The sequence below is a fragment of the Eublepharis macularius genome, chromosome 6 (assembly GCF_028583425.1).
Source record: "Eublepharis macularius isolate TG4126 chromosome 6, MPM_Emac_v1.0, whole genome shotgun sequence".
NCBI classification, from domain to species: domain Eukaryota; kingdom Metazoa; phylum Chordata; class Lepidosauria; order Squamata; family Eublepharidae; genus Eublepharis; species Eublepharis macularius.
This window is the reverse complement of record NC_072795.1, coordinates 53,633,521-53,649,771: the sequence shown is the minus strand read 5'-3', so window position 1 is coordinate 53,649,771 and position 16,251 is coordinate 53,633,521. Positions and strand designations below refer to the sequence as shown.

Here is a 16,251-nt window from a genome sequence, read left to right as displayed (position 1 = left end):
TAATGATGAAAAAGGAAATAATGAAGCAGAGGTTATGCTGGGCTATGCACAGCATCACTTAGAAGCTTCTGTAGTCAAGACTACAAATGAGGTAACTAGAGACAGATCTATAAAACCATAAGCATATGAACCCTGAAGATTATGCAGCAGAACATTTCTACTAACACTGTGCATCATTTTTAAATAAAATGCCAAATGGTGGACCCCAGTGCATGCTGGGTCTTCCACCTGCCCTACTTCTACATGAATCTCTCTACAGGGTGTCTGACCAAAAATCATAATGTGGGAGAGAAAAGCAGTCACATGAATCCATTCACAGTTTCTGTTCTGCAAAGTGGCCAACCTACTGTTACTATCAGATAGTTTGCTACATGCTGGAGAATACAAACTCCTGTTTAGAAGAAAGTAAGCGACATTTCAGTCACAATCTAAAGTGTTCTTGAGGAGAAGTAGGTGGGGACACCTGATCAGCCATTTCATCATGATGTTCAGGCTTATCTTAGTGAAGACACTCAATAGACAAATATTCCATTCTTCATAAAGAAAGCTATATTTAACTAGCCAATTAACCAAGTTCAAGATGTAACACAGTGATTTCTCATAAACGAGGATGATTTTGTATTGTTGAAGGCTTTCATGGCCAGAGAACGATGGTTGTTGTGGGTTTTCCGGGCTGTATTGCCATGGTCTTGGCATTGTAGTTCCTGACGTTTCGCCAGCAGCTGTGGCTGGCATCTTCAGAGGTGTAGCACCAAAAGATAGAGATCTCTCAGTGTCACTGAGAGAGGTGTAGCACCAAAGGTGTAGCACCAAAAGATAGAGATCTCTCAGGGGTGTAGTACCAAAAGATAGAGATCTCTCAGTGTCACTGAGAGATCTCTATCTTTTGGTGCTACACCTCTGAAGATGCCAGCCACAGCTGCTGGCGAAACGTCAGGAACTACAATGCCAAGACCACGGCAATACAGCCCGGAAAACCCACAACAACCATCGAGGATGATTTTCATCAAACATTCGGAGAAATATCTCTGTATCCCTTATCTGGAGAGGAAACCTCATGGCTGGAGAGACAGCTGAGTTGCTAGGTCTAGTCTATTCTGTCATTTCCCCGGCAAGGTTTGCACGCAAGTCTTTCAATCACTGCAAGAAGTACAAATCAAAAAAGGAGATGGCTGAACTCTGAGAGTGATATAAGGTCTGGCAGCTTACAGCAAGGAAAGAAATTTGACTTGGGCAAAATGTGAAGGCAGGAGGTCATTAAAAACAAATAAATAACTGCATCCTGCTTGTCACGTGGCCAGTGATGTATTCTTGTTTGCCAATTACTTGCTGGCTTTCTCAGAGGCCCTGTTATGAGGAGCACAACATCTCTCCTTGATGCACTTGTACCATACCTATGGGGAAGAAACCATCAGAGCTGTAATGAGAAGGGACAGTTCTGGATGACAGATACTTGTTTGTGACTACAAACATGAACACAGGTGAGAATGCAAGCTCATTTACCAGGTTTAGGTATCAAATCTACATTAGGAGAATATGAGTAGTAGTCCTCTCTCGCAAGACACAGAGTACACTAACCCTATATTTTCAGTCTCTGGCACAGCATGTTTTACTTCTTGCTTGTGCTACTGAAGGAGAACTCTGTGCTTTCTGTCCAGATTGCTGCAGAGATACTTTTAAGTGATGGCTAGAGGTAAATCATTAGAAGACAGCAATTCTGTGAGGGCAGTGCAGCCAACTTCTTCTGCAACACCAGGGCAAATGAGACAAGAAGATAATTATGCAGTCCAGATTCTGATGTGCATCTGGGTGCATACATGGAGCTTTTCCAAGTGTAAGTTGCATCAATACATTTCCTGGGAAGTAACAGACCGATGTGAGCAAACGTGGCCCTCCAGCATCTCTTGAAATGAATGGGCCACCCTTTGCAGTTAAGTGAATTTCCTACATCTGTAAAGAACTGATGGAGTGAGGGAGTGCTCACAATAGTCGTGGAAGTAATACTAGGTTCCTCCAAATGCATCCTTTGGTACTTAAACTTCCCATCCTATCCTTGAACAATGGAGACAAGCGGGAAGGAGGAAAGAAAGAAACCACGATTAAAGTCAAACTCATTTGACTTTAATCAAACACAACAAGACTAAAGGATAATGCAAATAAGGATCAAATACAAACTGCACCACAAAAAAAGATGCAAAAGGTTTTACTGGGCTCTCATTTCAATTATGCCATTTTCCTGCTCTTTGTCTTTTTAAAAAAGCTACTTGAAGGGACACAAGAGCTTGATGCTAATGAGATGTACTAAGGCTTTGGTGCTTTCAAATGATTGTATAATACTACATTTATAAATGAAAGATTTTGCCACTATTAACGTATGAATATTTCTCTTTCTTGAGTTTGAACTTAAGACCATCAAAGGATCATGCCTGTCTCCTAACCCTTCTTTCTGATGAGATCGATTGCTAATATAATTCATGCTTTAACATTTTAGTCACAGTCTGACTCTTCTTCAAGGCTGGTAAATCTTGTGGTACAACTCAGATAAATGACATGGGTCTTCCTCCCCCTTTTCCTTCAATCTAGTGCTTGCCCCTATGATCTGCAGAACAGCTTTACAAAAATACAGCACATTTGTTCCAGGAACTAATTTAATTTTTCATAGGACAATAGGCCAAAGGAAGCATTGCCTCTAAATGACAATATGTACCACTCCCAGAGCATGTTTGAAAGTACATGTAAGTAACTGTGTGCATGTTTCTGTATCAAGAAAGAGCATGAGGTTAATTTCCCACAAAAAGCGCTAGTACCAAGTTTTTTTAGAACTCTTTCCAACATCACCATCAGTGGTGTGGAAGACAATGGTGTGGCTCCTTTCCATGGCACATCAAAACATCAGAAGACTAAGGTCCAAGAAAGAGGAATCCATACTACAACAATTTCACTTGACACTTCACCATAGTTTCTGTGAGGGTGACATTGACATGGGGAGAGGATGTGAAGTAGGCTGACATTATCAAGTATTGGGGGAAGGAGCCATGTTGCAGCTACTCCCATGCCACTAACAGTAAGACTCCAGCGGGCCTTTAGACAAGTAATAATTTTATGAGGGTGGCCAAGATATCTGAGAATACTAGAAAAAAAAGCCATTTTTTTAAAAAAAATGACATGTTTGTTCTACCTTCCTAGAAGAGTCCACAAGCATCTGATTGGCCACAGAGCTTACAAATACATTTCTACAATTTCCTCCCAGTGGCAGCTGAACCTTATATAAACCAGAAGATGAACATCATTTATCTCACATGAAAGATGTTAAATATGCTTAGCATGTATAGTAATCAAGAGAAAAGAAATACTTAAAAAACTTTTCAGGAAAGGTTACCATATAGGAATTCTTGCTAAGGACCTACCTGAGACACCTTCTTAACAACATCATTGCCCACACCAAGCCCCTGCACAAAGGAGCGGACAGCAATGAAAGCTCTTGTTGCCTTCAGCTTCAGGTCCCTTGGTACCTCTCCAAATGGCTTATGCTGCTCAGAGTGCTTCACCATACATTCCACGTAGTCATCAGTGAGGTGATACTGAGGATTCATCAATTTGAAAAGCCGCTCTAGCAGGTGAATCCAAAACTCATTGAGGGCCTCTTCTAGGTTGATGTTGGCACCTCGGTAGTAACGCCGGAGGTCACTATACAAATCTTTGAAAACTTTTACATTCTGGTTGTAAAGGTCTCCATACATACCAGGAAATGTGTCATAAAGAGCTTTCTCTGACTTGTTTAACAAATCCTGGAAGTAACCTGCAAATAGAAAAGTAGGGGGAACAAATCAGTGAGAGAATCAAGAACTCTCCCAAAGTACATATACATAAATAAATACAGAGTTCCAAAGTAGCGTCTCAAAATTATCATTGCACTTTCCACTATTAACATATCACGAATGTAAAGGCATGTCACTTCTACAACATTCCTAGCAGCCTAGACACAGTGCCAGGTTTTCTCTTGGTTAATTAATATACATGTAGAAACCAGCCCTAGATGCACCTCTGGCAAAAACTGATGGACACATTTATCCATGTGAAATCTGCAAGGTGGGGGGAAAGACACCAATGAAATTTAAATGTAATCACACTTTTTCTAACTTTTTAATTCCTCAGGATAATGTATGCAAATCACTGTGTAAATCAGTATGACAAAAGGCTGACAGGATTAAAAGATGCTAAAAGCTTCTTTTCCATGCCATTGCTTCTGACAAGCAGTGTGCATAAACTAACAATCCTATTTTAGAGAATACACCAAAATTCACACAAGGGGAGGGGGGAGCCCAAGTGGCTCTTAATACTAACTCACGGTTTTAAAAGACATGAAAAAGTGCTTGACACCTTACAAAACATTTGCCTTCAAGAGAAATTGTATATCAGACACTAAACTGCTACATCATTCCTCAGCTCATAATTTGCAAAGGAGAGCAAATTTTATGTTCTTTCAAAGCATTCTGCCTCAAATGTTTGACATTTAGGCTGAAGAATATTTCCTTTCAAGATTCCTTGGTGTAATTAACATTAAGAACAGCAATAGCAAGTGATTAAAAGTCCAAAGAAATGCTATTGTTAGAATGTCTTAGTGCAAGACATTTAACATAAAAGGGAACTGACTTAAAAGATTTATCCGAATCCCATGTGCCCCACAGAGAGAAAGAGACAGAGAGAGAGAGAGAGACAGAGACAGACACAGGCAGAGACAGAGGAGACCTATTCCATCTTTGTTACTTGGTTGAGCAACGGTATAAAACCATTCTACATCCTTCCCCCCACCCCTCAGATTAGATACAAAAGAAACCAGAATTATTCAGCATAAAGAGGTGTAGAAGTAGGCGGGAATGGTGTTCAAACACTCTACCCCTATGCTACTGTCACTGCTCCCAGACCTCCCTTTCCCCTTTACTACCATCACATCAGTGCAGAAATGCTGATGTGATGACAAACCACTTGCGGGTCAGCAATCTCCCTTTCCCCCTCCCCTACACTGCAGCTAAGCTGGGATAAGAAAAAAAGCCCTTTAAAGGGCTAAAAGGAGAGTATGTAGTGTTCCACCTGCAGCTGCCCCACAGTTCCTCCTCTGTGCTGGATAAAAAGAGGTTTTCCTTAATCCAACTCAAAGGGAAAGTCCCAGGAGGAACACATGACTCATGTGCGCAGTGAGTAATGACATTGTATAGAAACTCCCTCTAAATGTGGAGACATGCTACTCTCTACTCACACAAAAAAAGCCCTATGTGGAAAGTTAACGGGTTTTGGATAATGGAGAGCTGGGCTATTGCTGAAGGCCTTTTCTTCATGGGAGCTTGATGTTATAATGTTGTAATATCATTATGCTTGTTTTTTTTAAAAAATCCCTGGTACAGGACAGCCGTGCACTGAGTAGACATTTTGGTTTAGGATTTATGAACCCGTCCCCGCCATCCAAACTGGAGAGCCCCACACAGGCTGACCCAGAGCTAGGAGGCAGAGGCTGGCACTGAGGGGCAAACCAACACAATGAGATAACAATGATGTTATGATGCTGTAACATAATAAAATTTTCTTCACAAAAAAAGAGAGAAGTGTCTTAGGAAAGGAGAGAGATGATGGGAGGGGGAAGGGGGAAGGGGAGAGAGGAGCTGAGAGGAGGATGGAGAGACCAATCAGCAAGAAGTGGCCTGCAAAGTGGGGGAGGAGGGCGGAACAGAGGATGGGGGGGGGGAGAATGGAAAATTCTGCATGATTGAAAAAGATGACTTAACACTGCATTAAGAAAAAAATTGGGGAATAAGTGGAGGCAGAAAATCTGAAGAGAAATCTTGAAGACACTGCACTGAAATCTGAAGCGAGAGTAAAGTGTCTGGAATTCGAGAAAAAACCCAAAGGTTTATGGGGCCAAAGGGATATGGGGCCAAAGGCTGCGAAAACTGTCTGTGCAAAAAAGGCCTATATAAGGTAAGAAAGACATGTTCTTCAGCTTGACCATTGAAGTGTTTGTTTTCTGCCTAGCCCTATACCAAGTGGCTTGGTTCAGTTGCATGAGGGCCAACCAGCATGTGACGGTAGCCTTTTCTGCATAGGTGGGTTTTTTTGCTTCATTTGGCTCCATACCACTTTGGGTTTTCTTCTGAATTCCAGACAATTAACTCCTCCTTCAGATTTCAATGTGGTGTTTCAAGGGTTCTCTTCTGAGTTTTCTGCCTGAGCTTTTTCTGGTATGAAGCCGAATGTAGCAAAAATGGCCAATGCAAAAAAGACTGGTGACAGCCCCATCTTTGACCATCATTGAACACTCCACCCAGCTGCTGATTTTGTCCCCAATATCACATCAAGTATCAGCATGTAGCTGGGGAAAATGACTTGGGAGAAACACCTATCTTTTTGCAGTTTAAATTATATATCCCACTCCTGCTCCAATACTTTTCATGTGATTGGAGCAACCCCCCTTTCTAAAACATTGATTTGCTACAGTCATGTATAATTTGGTTTTTCTCAAGCAATTTGCTCTGTAAGCAGCTTTTCTGTAGTGCAGCTGTCAATATTTGGTATACTTCTGGCTTCCTATCATTTCTGTCTCTGTGTCTTTCTTTCTGTCCTTCTACTCTACAGCTAATAAACATTCAAGCCAACTGCTTTAAAGAATCTATAAGTTTATACAAATGTACAGCCTTTTTCTGTGTAAACAAAATATATCATGAACATAAGTGCATCACAAGTCCTTTATGAGAAGAGAGCTATGGTATATAGATTGGTTACTGCAAGATATTCTAATCCTCTTGAGTAACCTGCTACTAGAGGTTAGTAACTTTCCTATATTCATTAACGTAATACATACAGCTTTTTTGACAGGGAAAAAGTATCTCTGAGTCCAGAGAACTCACAGAATCTTTTAATTAAGTCCCCAAAGTGCATTTGACTAATGGTCAAGTTAGCAAAAGAAAAAAAAATACCTGTGATAGAAACATGAGGTATGAAAGGGACAGGAGAAATATAGAACCAGCAAAAAGTCAGCAATTCTGGTATATTTCATTTTGGGGGGAAGGCCTTTAAAAATACATTAGTTTGCTTGACTGAGGAAAAGAATGAGATTCACACATACACAGTGTCTTCTATAGAAAAGTGTAGTTTTAAGGTATTGTCAAGTGATCCGAAAGCATTTTCTAAGGAGTATGAGTTAGGATGGCTCTGAGGTTGCCAACAGCCTGGAGAAAAAAATGCCTTGTTCTTTTAATAAAGGCATAATGTGTGGAAATAAGCAGGTGAAATTTTTCATGGCATGGGAATCAGCCTTTAATAAGAGGACATTTTTTCCTCCAGGCTGTTGGTAACCTGAGCTGTTTCACATATGCAAATCATCACTTGATATGGCACCAATCTATTGTACATTTTATTTTACAAATTGTAACAATGGGTCGTTGGATCCACATATCTCAGTTCTGAAACCATGTTGACTTCCTGGATATCTTCCAGAATCTGGGAAATTGAGCAAAATTGGGTTTGGATTGGGCTCCTGGGCTCTGATATGTGTCCTTATGACATCATCACCACATGCCAGGGCTTGGTCCTTGCCATGACATTCATGTGGCACTCCCTGCTGCCCCCTCAGTTGAGACATTACTGACTGAAATCAAGGAAAGGTTGGCACGGTAAAGAGTATTTTTAAATATATTCAGGTGTCTAGATCGTATCTAGGATTTTTCAGAATAAATAAATGGGTCCTGGAAAAATTTCAGAAATATTCAGGGCCAGTATTTTAAGGCTGTTTTTCTTCAACATCACAGTATGTCTGTGTCAATATATTCTTGCCAGGGCTTGGTATTGGCTTGCTAGGTTGGTTTGGCTTGGATTCTCTGCTTTGACGTTGGTTCTGTTGGGAATGCAGCAAATGTTCCTTACCTTAATTGATTTGGCTTGCATTCTGTGGTTTGCTGCTGGCTCTGTTGGGCTTATTGGTTCTGTTTGCACTTGGAGGCTTTTGGCTAGTGGTTGCTCTTGTGTGTTTGGCTATTGGCTTTTTTGCCCCAGAGAAAGAATGGAATGTTCCTCCCCCCCAAACAATGGCGATAAATAGGACGGCTGGGTATCTTGTAAAGGAGTCCACAGAATTAGTGGGCCCATTGATCCAATTGCGTTGAAACATGGGGAGTCTTCAGTGGCCAGCAAGACTAGGTTCCCAGAAATTTTGGTATCATTTGCTTGAAAAACAGCCACTCCAGCTGGAAAGTTTCCCCATAGGGAATAATGGACCCTCAAAATTCTGGAATTCCAACCCCCTCCCAAATAAGAATATCAAAAATGATATTGAGTGGCCTGAATAACCCCAAATGCTGGTATTTATGCCCTTCCTGAAATTTGAAAAATACCATTTTTTTCAGGTGCACATCCCTAGTAGAGAGGGCTCCATTCCAAGACCCAAACGACACATGAATGCTGAAGGTCAATAAATAAGGATGCTGCCATGAAATGTAAGAACTGTGTGTATGTGCACGCATGCATGTTGGAGAACAGTGCTGAAGTCCCTGCTTATGGCAAGATCACATCTTGAAAGAAAGCTGCTTCCAACTATGTGGCATATTTCATGTGTTGAAAGTGATTCATGGACATTATTTCACTAATCCTACAATAGCCAAATAATACAGGTCAACTTTATTATCCGTTTTTTGCAAATGGGAGGCTACCAGAGGTCTGGAATTTCATGTAATTATCCATTAGTGTGCCAGTATTTTTAAAAGAAAAATGTATAAATTGGATATTTTTGAATGCTATTTAAAGAAAGTGTTTAAAGAAAGTGTTTAACCCTGAGGAGGTAATTTCTGTCTAAGGCTGCTGTGTATGTCGATAGAGTGAATGTTTTGAAGTCAAATATCTTTGCAAAGAGGATCACCTCAATGAGAAGAATTCTGATGCTCCTTAAAACTATTTACATTCTATTTACATTGAAAGAAGTCATAGAAGAAGCAATCTACAAATGCAGGAAGAAAAACTAATTTCCAGTTGTCACCAAAGAACATGCTCTGGGCTGTAAATTCAGATCTCCAAGAACACAGTAAGGTATTGGTGGCCCTAATCAAATTCTTCCCTTAACCCAAGGGACTAATTTTAAATATGCAGAATTGCAGATGTTAATTTCTAGAGTCATATCCTCCCTCTAGCAACCTTCAGAAGACCACGAATATTTCAAAGTTTACAGTGCCACTCTGAGTTAGCATTCTTCCTCCTGCTGTTAGTTGATAGACTGTCTATGCTGTAAGGCATAATTCTTTTTATCATCTCCAGAAGGGATGTTCAAGGTACACTGTGAAACTCCAAAGTAAAATGTGGGAGCTTTTCAACGTAGAAGCTGTGACATCCTTAAGGGTAGATAGAGTACACATATCCTCACTACCCACCTGCATCTCTCTTTTGTTCAATCAAGACACACACTGCTAAATTAAAGCTACTATTCTGAGAGCATTTTTCTTAAACACTTTGAGTTTTGTTTTGTTTAGGCTTGGTGATTTTGTATTACTGTGTTTATGTTCTATTGTGCAATATGCTTCCATATAAATCCCCATTCCCAGTTTCTGAAGTATTTGTCTGCCCATGGTTGACTGAACCAATGCTGAGCTAGACGAGCCATTGATAAAAAGTGGCATAATCATTTGTTTATTTATTTAAATACTTTCATACTGCCTTTCTTTGTCCAAGGCAACAAGATGCAGCCAATTAAAAAAATATTACAGAATGCCAGCAAACTATAACAATAAGACAGTCCAAGCAACTGCTTAACTTAAATTAAAGGCTTTTAAAAACAGGACTTCCTTACTGCTTACAAAAGGCAGAGAGAGAGGGTGTGGACTGGACATGTCACTGAGAAAGCCTGGACTGGATTGCCACAGTTTTTATCTTTCCAAAAGATGGGGCAGAGAGAAGGAATTGGCATGATTTTTACAAATGGAGCACAAAATCACATTGGGAGAGGCCATCAGCTATGTAGATCCCAGGCCTATAAGATTAAAACCTGTATCTTAAATTGAGCCTGGAAACAAATAAGCAACCAATGCCAATGCTCCAGCAGCGATAGGGTGCCACATTCAGAACCAACCCTTGTTTCCAGGTTGTTTTTTGCGTGCAGCTGCACATACAGCACATTGCAAGAATCCAGCATGATAGTAACAAAGCAATGTGCCACGGCTGGTAGATTCTAGAACTGACCCTTTGGGGAACAGCTTGGGAAGGGAGAAAGGTAAAAAAGTAGCAAGCACTGGAAGAGGTAAGCACCTTTGTCCATCACTGCTCACACTTGCCCAAGAAACTGCTTTCAGTACAGATGGGTTTAAATACATATTTGCATGTAATGTGTAGCTTGGCACTTAGTCACATTTAATTCTGATGGTAATAATCAGGGTTTTTTTCCTGAGTAGGATATGCATTTCCCAAGAGAGAGAATGGAGGTAGGATTCAGAGCAGAATGTCCTTTATGCCAAGTTTTTTTTTAAAAAACTGATTAAGGGAAGCACAGTTCCTACCCTCCTCTCTCTTCCTGCTGGATATCAGAACTTCATTTTGCAGCTCTGCGGTAAAATATGGCTTCCAGTTCTACAAAATGTCATACTCAATATGCCATTATTAAAAAAAACAGTTTCTCTGTGTGAAATATTTAGCACTGTCATTTTTTGGTTCCCAGTAAAAAGATGAGGAAGGCACTCAACTTGGCAATAGATGTTTGTGTTTTGTTCTGTTCATCCCCTCTTCAAATCCCGCCCCCCCCCCCAATTAGGAAAGGAAATAGTATTAAAAAAGCATGACATCTTATGGCCTTGGGAGTTGGGGAGCAGACAGTCTACCGATTCCTCATTCCTTTACAACTCAAGCTATTTCTTCCAATTGAACGTACTATTAGGCCTCTACACAGGAAAATTTTGGATAAATGGAGAAAAGCTATAGCAAAAGGAATAAAACTGTCTGAAAGTTGGGAAACATCTATATATGTACCTGTTTGTGTTCTATTCAGACAGACACAGGATGCTGCAAAGTGGCAGCCAAGGAGTTCTTCTGGATGACCTACTAAAATGATGAACAAACAAACCCTATGGCAGCTTATGGGTCTCTGACTCCTTTGATGCTTGAGTCCGGTGGCACCTTAGAGCCAAAACACACGTTAAGAAATACCTAGGTTCAGCACGTGTTGTCTTACCTCAAGGTTTGCCAGGATCTGTAGGCGTCCTGGAAGCTTAAAGTTTAGCATTTACAGAGCAGCAAAAAGGGGAAGGGAAATACAGGCGCCTGTATTTTAAGCTTTAAGCTTCCAGGACGCCTACAGATCCTTTAAGCTTCCAGGACTTTAACTTCCAGGACGCCTACAGATCTTTAAGCTTCCAGGACGCCTACTTTAAGCTTCCAGGACGCCTACAGATCCCGGCAAACCTTGAGGTAAGAGAACACGTGCTGAACCTAGGTATTTTTTGGCTCTTAGAGATAACAAGATTTTCAGGATATAAACTTTTGGGAGTCAAAGCTCCCTTCTTCATGTACAGGGAGGAGTGGGGAGATCCCTGATCCTTTACATCCCAGTCAGAAGGTAGGTGGGGTAAAGCAAAGGAGGGAGTCAGGATGTAAAGGTACAATGCAGTTTGATTAGAGCAGAAATTAGCATCTGTAGTGAGTGCACAATGGACAATGGAGAATAAATGGACACAAATCTGATGTTAAAAATGGCAACATCCAGAAACCAGTGGGAGAACACTTCAATCTACCCATTCCATCAAGGACTTAAAGGTCACCATAGTTCAAGCTGCTTCATATGTACATTTGACTCAGTCAGACTTGGATTGAATAGTGACTATGAATGCTCATCTTATTATCAGAAGTAACTGCCTTCAGGCATTCCATTCAGATTCAGCTATGGAGGGGAGGGGTCAAACCCAGCCTGGATTGTGCACTCCACCTCTTTCATGACTTTTGCAACTGATTGCAGCTACTCCTCCCCTTACCACCTATATATATCTGGCCAGTTTCTTCATACCCTTCATGCATCTGATGAAGAGAACTGTGGCTCTCAAAAGCTTATGCTACAGTAAAGTTGTTTAGTCTTAAAGGTGCTACTGGACTCTTTACTATTTTGCTACTACAGACTAACATGGCTAACTCCTCTGGATCTGTAGTGAGATAAGAATCCTTTGTCTCTATTTAGCCCCTGGAAGATTAAAATGTTCTCCATCTCTTTTTTGAGTGTTGTGATTTTTAATGTCAGATTTATGTCCATTTAGTTTTTTATGTAAGGACTGACCTATTACTCCAGTGTAGATAGCGGAAGGGCATTGCTGCTAGAAATCTCTTAATGGGCAAGCTAGGATCTCTTTTTAAACCAAAACCAAAAATAAGATTAAATATTTTGTTTTCTTTCTCTTGGCTTTCATGTGCAGTGCAAGTGCGTGAAGCACCAGTTGACAGTTTATCAAACAGATCAGACATTCTGTTTATCACGTATGCTTCCTCATCTTAAATAACATATCAGCCAATTCTCTTTCCCCACTTGTTCTCTCTACTGGAGAACTTGCTAAGAACCAATATGACTGACATCTAATCTTAAACAAAACTACTTGGAAGTAATTACCACTGATTTAATTTAACTTACTTAAAAGACAGTGTGTGCATAGCCTTAGTCATGTCCTAATGAAGACAAAATTAACTTAGAACTAAGCTATGTAAGTTCAAGACCTCATCTCACTGGATAGAAGCCTGAGATGATGAGATTTTGGTCAGATTTGCATGTCTGAACTCTTGCACAGCTCTTTGAACATGCTAGTCTATTAAAATATGCCTACCTATTTTGTTTAAATACATCCAGGAGACACTCGCGCCATACAAACAGCATTTCAGGGTTGTGGTTTGGGGTGGGTTTTTTGCCCTCTTGAAAATTAGATGCTGGTGAAGGAATCTCTTTCTTACAAAGAAATATATATAAAGCTATAAAATATATATAAAGCTTTGGTGCGTGTAGGTTCAGTTATAAAAGGGTTAATCTCTTGAGTACAGAGTGGCAGGGTGTGGCAGGATCACATACTTCAACTACAGCAAAAAGTGCCTCCTTCTGCCACACTTGGGAGTGTATCAACATTATCATTGCAGTTCTTTGGTTACCCAGGAATAATTTAACTGTTTTAAACCTTGACTAAGAAACCCGGACTAAGAATGCTGCTTAGCCTTAACCACAGTTAATATCTCTAGTGGCATATCCATTATTTTTGTAACTTGCTGTGAGTCTCTGTGAGAAGGAAAGATTATAAGGGAAATAAATAAATCAAATGCAGTTAAGGCAGGAAAGCGAAAATTCACTGCAAGAAGAATGACTGTGGGGTGGGCACGTGCATGCGATTCCATAAACCTTTCCCAATTTTCTTATAAACCACCCCCACTTCTTAACCAGATTAAGCGACTGATCGCATTAGATCTGAGTTGGGCTTTAACATTTATTTCCTTAATCTTCTATCACATCCTTTTCTGAAAACAAAAAAAGTCGCATCAAACTTTTACTGCACCCATTTCCCATGTTTTAAAAACTGCTAGTGTATGTACGTATGCCATACATTGTGATAAATGTTAGAACCACAAGTTCTTTCCTGAGTAATTTTGCAACTGAAAGCAAAGAAAATGCCCTAGTCTTTAAAGCACTACAAGACTCTTTGTTTTTGTAGAAAGGGGAGAAAGTTGGAGAAGAAAAAATAAAAAGAAGCATGGGGAATAATCTTTAGAAAAAAATTAATATTTAATGGTTTTTGTAGTTCCTAGAATTTTATTCAACAATGCAAATTATGAATAGCCACCATTTATTAATACTGTATCTAAACAAGTAGAAACATATATTTTAACCATCATGGCTTAAGAACTGTAATTTTGTAAGTACTAAAAATTCTCTGTTAGAGACCCCTGTGCCCTTCCCTCATAGCACTATAGTTCTCAAGGTACCCTGGGAAGAGGGAAAGACTATTAACCAAGCCTGTTCTGCAAGTATGACCTGCTGAGAGGCCTTGGCTATGGTTTATACGAAAAATGCTGCCTGTCAATCATTTTGAATTGCTAGGGCAGATTTAGTTAACCAGTAGTACAACTTTTGTAAGCAGAAAGCTGTGTAGATATGTGACAGCTTGGGTTACTGGTGATATTTTCCATACATTATGGCTGAGCCAAAGTTTTGTGAACTTTGCTTTTTCACATGGAATTAGGCTGAGCACTGCATATATATAATCACAAATGAATTATGGAGCAATCCTAAACAGGCCTATTAAGTAGAAACTCCCATTTTAGTCAATGGGACTTATTCCCAGGAATGCATTCTTAGTATTGCAGCATTAACTTAGGGATCCCATTCCCCCAGTGGATCCCCTGCTCCCACCTTTTGCACCCTGCCACCGCTTACCTGGCCACTGGGAGGGAAAGGCAGAGAACAGGCCTCCCGGGCACGCTCCTGGGGCTGGTGCGACAATGTTACTGAAGTCATTGCACTGCCCTGAGAGCTCTCCTGTGCTTTGCAGCAGGGCGATTTGGGTCCCAAACAGGTGAAATCAGGCCCATTTGGGGTCCAAATTGGCCCGCGGTGAAGTGAGCATGCCCCTCCCCCACCCTGCATGATGATATCACTTCCCAGAAGTGACATCATCACAATGGTGTGGGGCTGTGTGCAAGAGGAGGATGCCAGGAAGAAGACAAAGGTAAGCACCAGGTCCCCCACTTCCCGAGAGGGTAAGAGGACCTGGCGACCCTACCTTAACTACATGTACCTGTCACAGCATGTGTGTATATACACACACATCCTATATCACAATAGCTCTAGCACAAACAGAACTTTTGCATGCGATCCAACTCTAGCTTCCTTATGAAAAAGAGGGACTGTAGCTTATAGTTATGCACCATAATAATGCTGATGTTGATGATAATGATGAGGATAAAACAACTTCTGTGTATAATCTTTTTCTAGGAGGATCAATTTATATTTGGGGTCATCTTCCTTTCAGGTAAATAAAGCAATGCTATTTAACATGGAGATTTTGATATTTATGTATATGGCATATTGCCATGAGTAATTATTCTTAGTTCTTCACTCTTTGTGGTGTAGGTCAAGAAGAAAAAAATTGCACTGTCAACATATAAAATACTGTTAAGATGTAATCCAACTGCACAGATTTCAGCTTGGCCCAAACCTTGGTTCAGTCTAGTAGGATTTTTTCTCTGGTAGTGAAAGAGTAAAATAAAAACTGCAGACTGGTAACAGTTATTTGTCAGTTCGTTTTAAGACTGTATGTCAGAGCAGTCTAATTCTCTAGAGCTCATCAAGCTGGAAAACAATATACAATTCAGCTTGTTTTTGAAAAGAACCATGTACAAAGAAAAGACAAGCAGAAAGGTATCAAACGCAGTATCACAGTTTCTCAACTCCAAATGAATACACATCTTTCAGGAATGGATGGTTGCCAAGGAAGATTTTCTGTCTAGGACTACCACAGAGAAAGAGACATGAGTGAAATATATTCCCCGTCAGTACAGCTATCATATCTCAAGGATTTTGGTTTATAAGAATTTGAGGAAGAAAAATAGACTGTGAGGTATCCTATATAACAATAACAAAGGAGAATGAAACAGGCAGGTCTTTCTTTCTTTCTTTTTTTTAGAGTTCTCAGAACTCCTGGAGAGAGGAGGCTGCATCAGTGTGAAAGCCAGAAGTGCATTTGAACTATGAATGTATTTTCCCAAATCCCAATACCTTATCATTTCCAACATGCTTCTTAGACTGGCTTTTATGCTGCAACATAAGAAATGATGTAGGAAGTACACAAATAGATTTAAGCTTTATTCTCTACCCCCTGCCACCAATTTTATCTAGTTTGTTTATATGTTTGTATGGCATTCTTTTATTTATAGTGAGAACATAAGAGCAGCCCTGTGGGATAAATGCAAGATCCTATTTTCAAATGTCCAACAGCCACATGCTTCTACAAGCACAGTCCATAAACCACGCCCAAAGACCCACTCCTAATATTTGCCTCTGGGGCAAGTGGGATCATACAGCTACTGGTAGACCTACCCTCAAATCAGCTGTCAAATTCTTTTTTAAAAGGCATAGGGCAGTGCAATCCTAAGCCTCGCTTCTCCGCTGTCATGCATACACCCGTGGAACCATGGCACTGCTTGTTCCCTCCCAGAGGACTTTCACAAGTGTGCAGTGCTGGCACAGCAAGCTCATCCAGTTGCAGCCAG

At 40.4% G+C, this 16,251-nt stretch overlaps 1 protein-coding gene across 1 annotated transcript in view; it reads right to left on the bottom strand.

Annotated features, from left to right (window-relative positions):
- The window catches only part of GPC1 (glypican 1), a 264,011-nt gene that overhangs the window by 25,519 nt on the left and 222,241 nt on the right, over positions 1–16,251 (bottom strand). Inside the window, exon 3 of the mRNA XM_054983388.1 lies at positions 3,408–3,799. Within this exon, the coding sequence (XP_054839363.1) occupies positions 3,408–3,799 (392 nt within the window). The remainder of the gene's footprint in view (positions 1–3,407; positions 3,800–16,251) is intronic.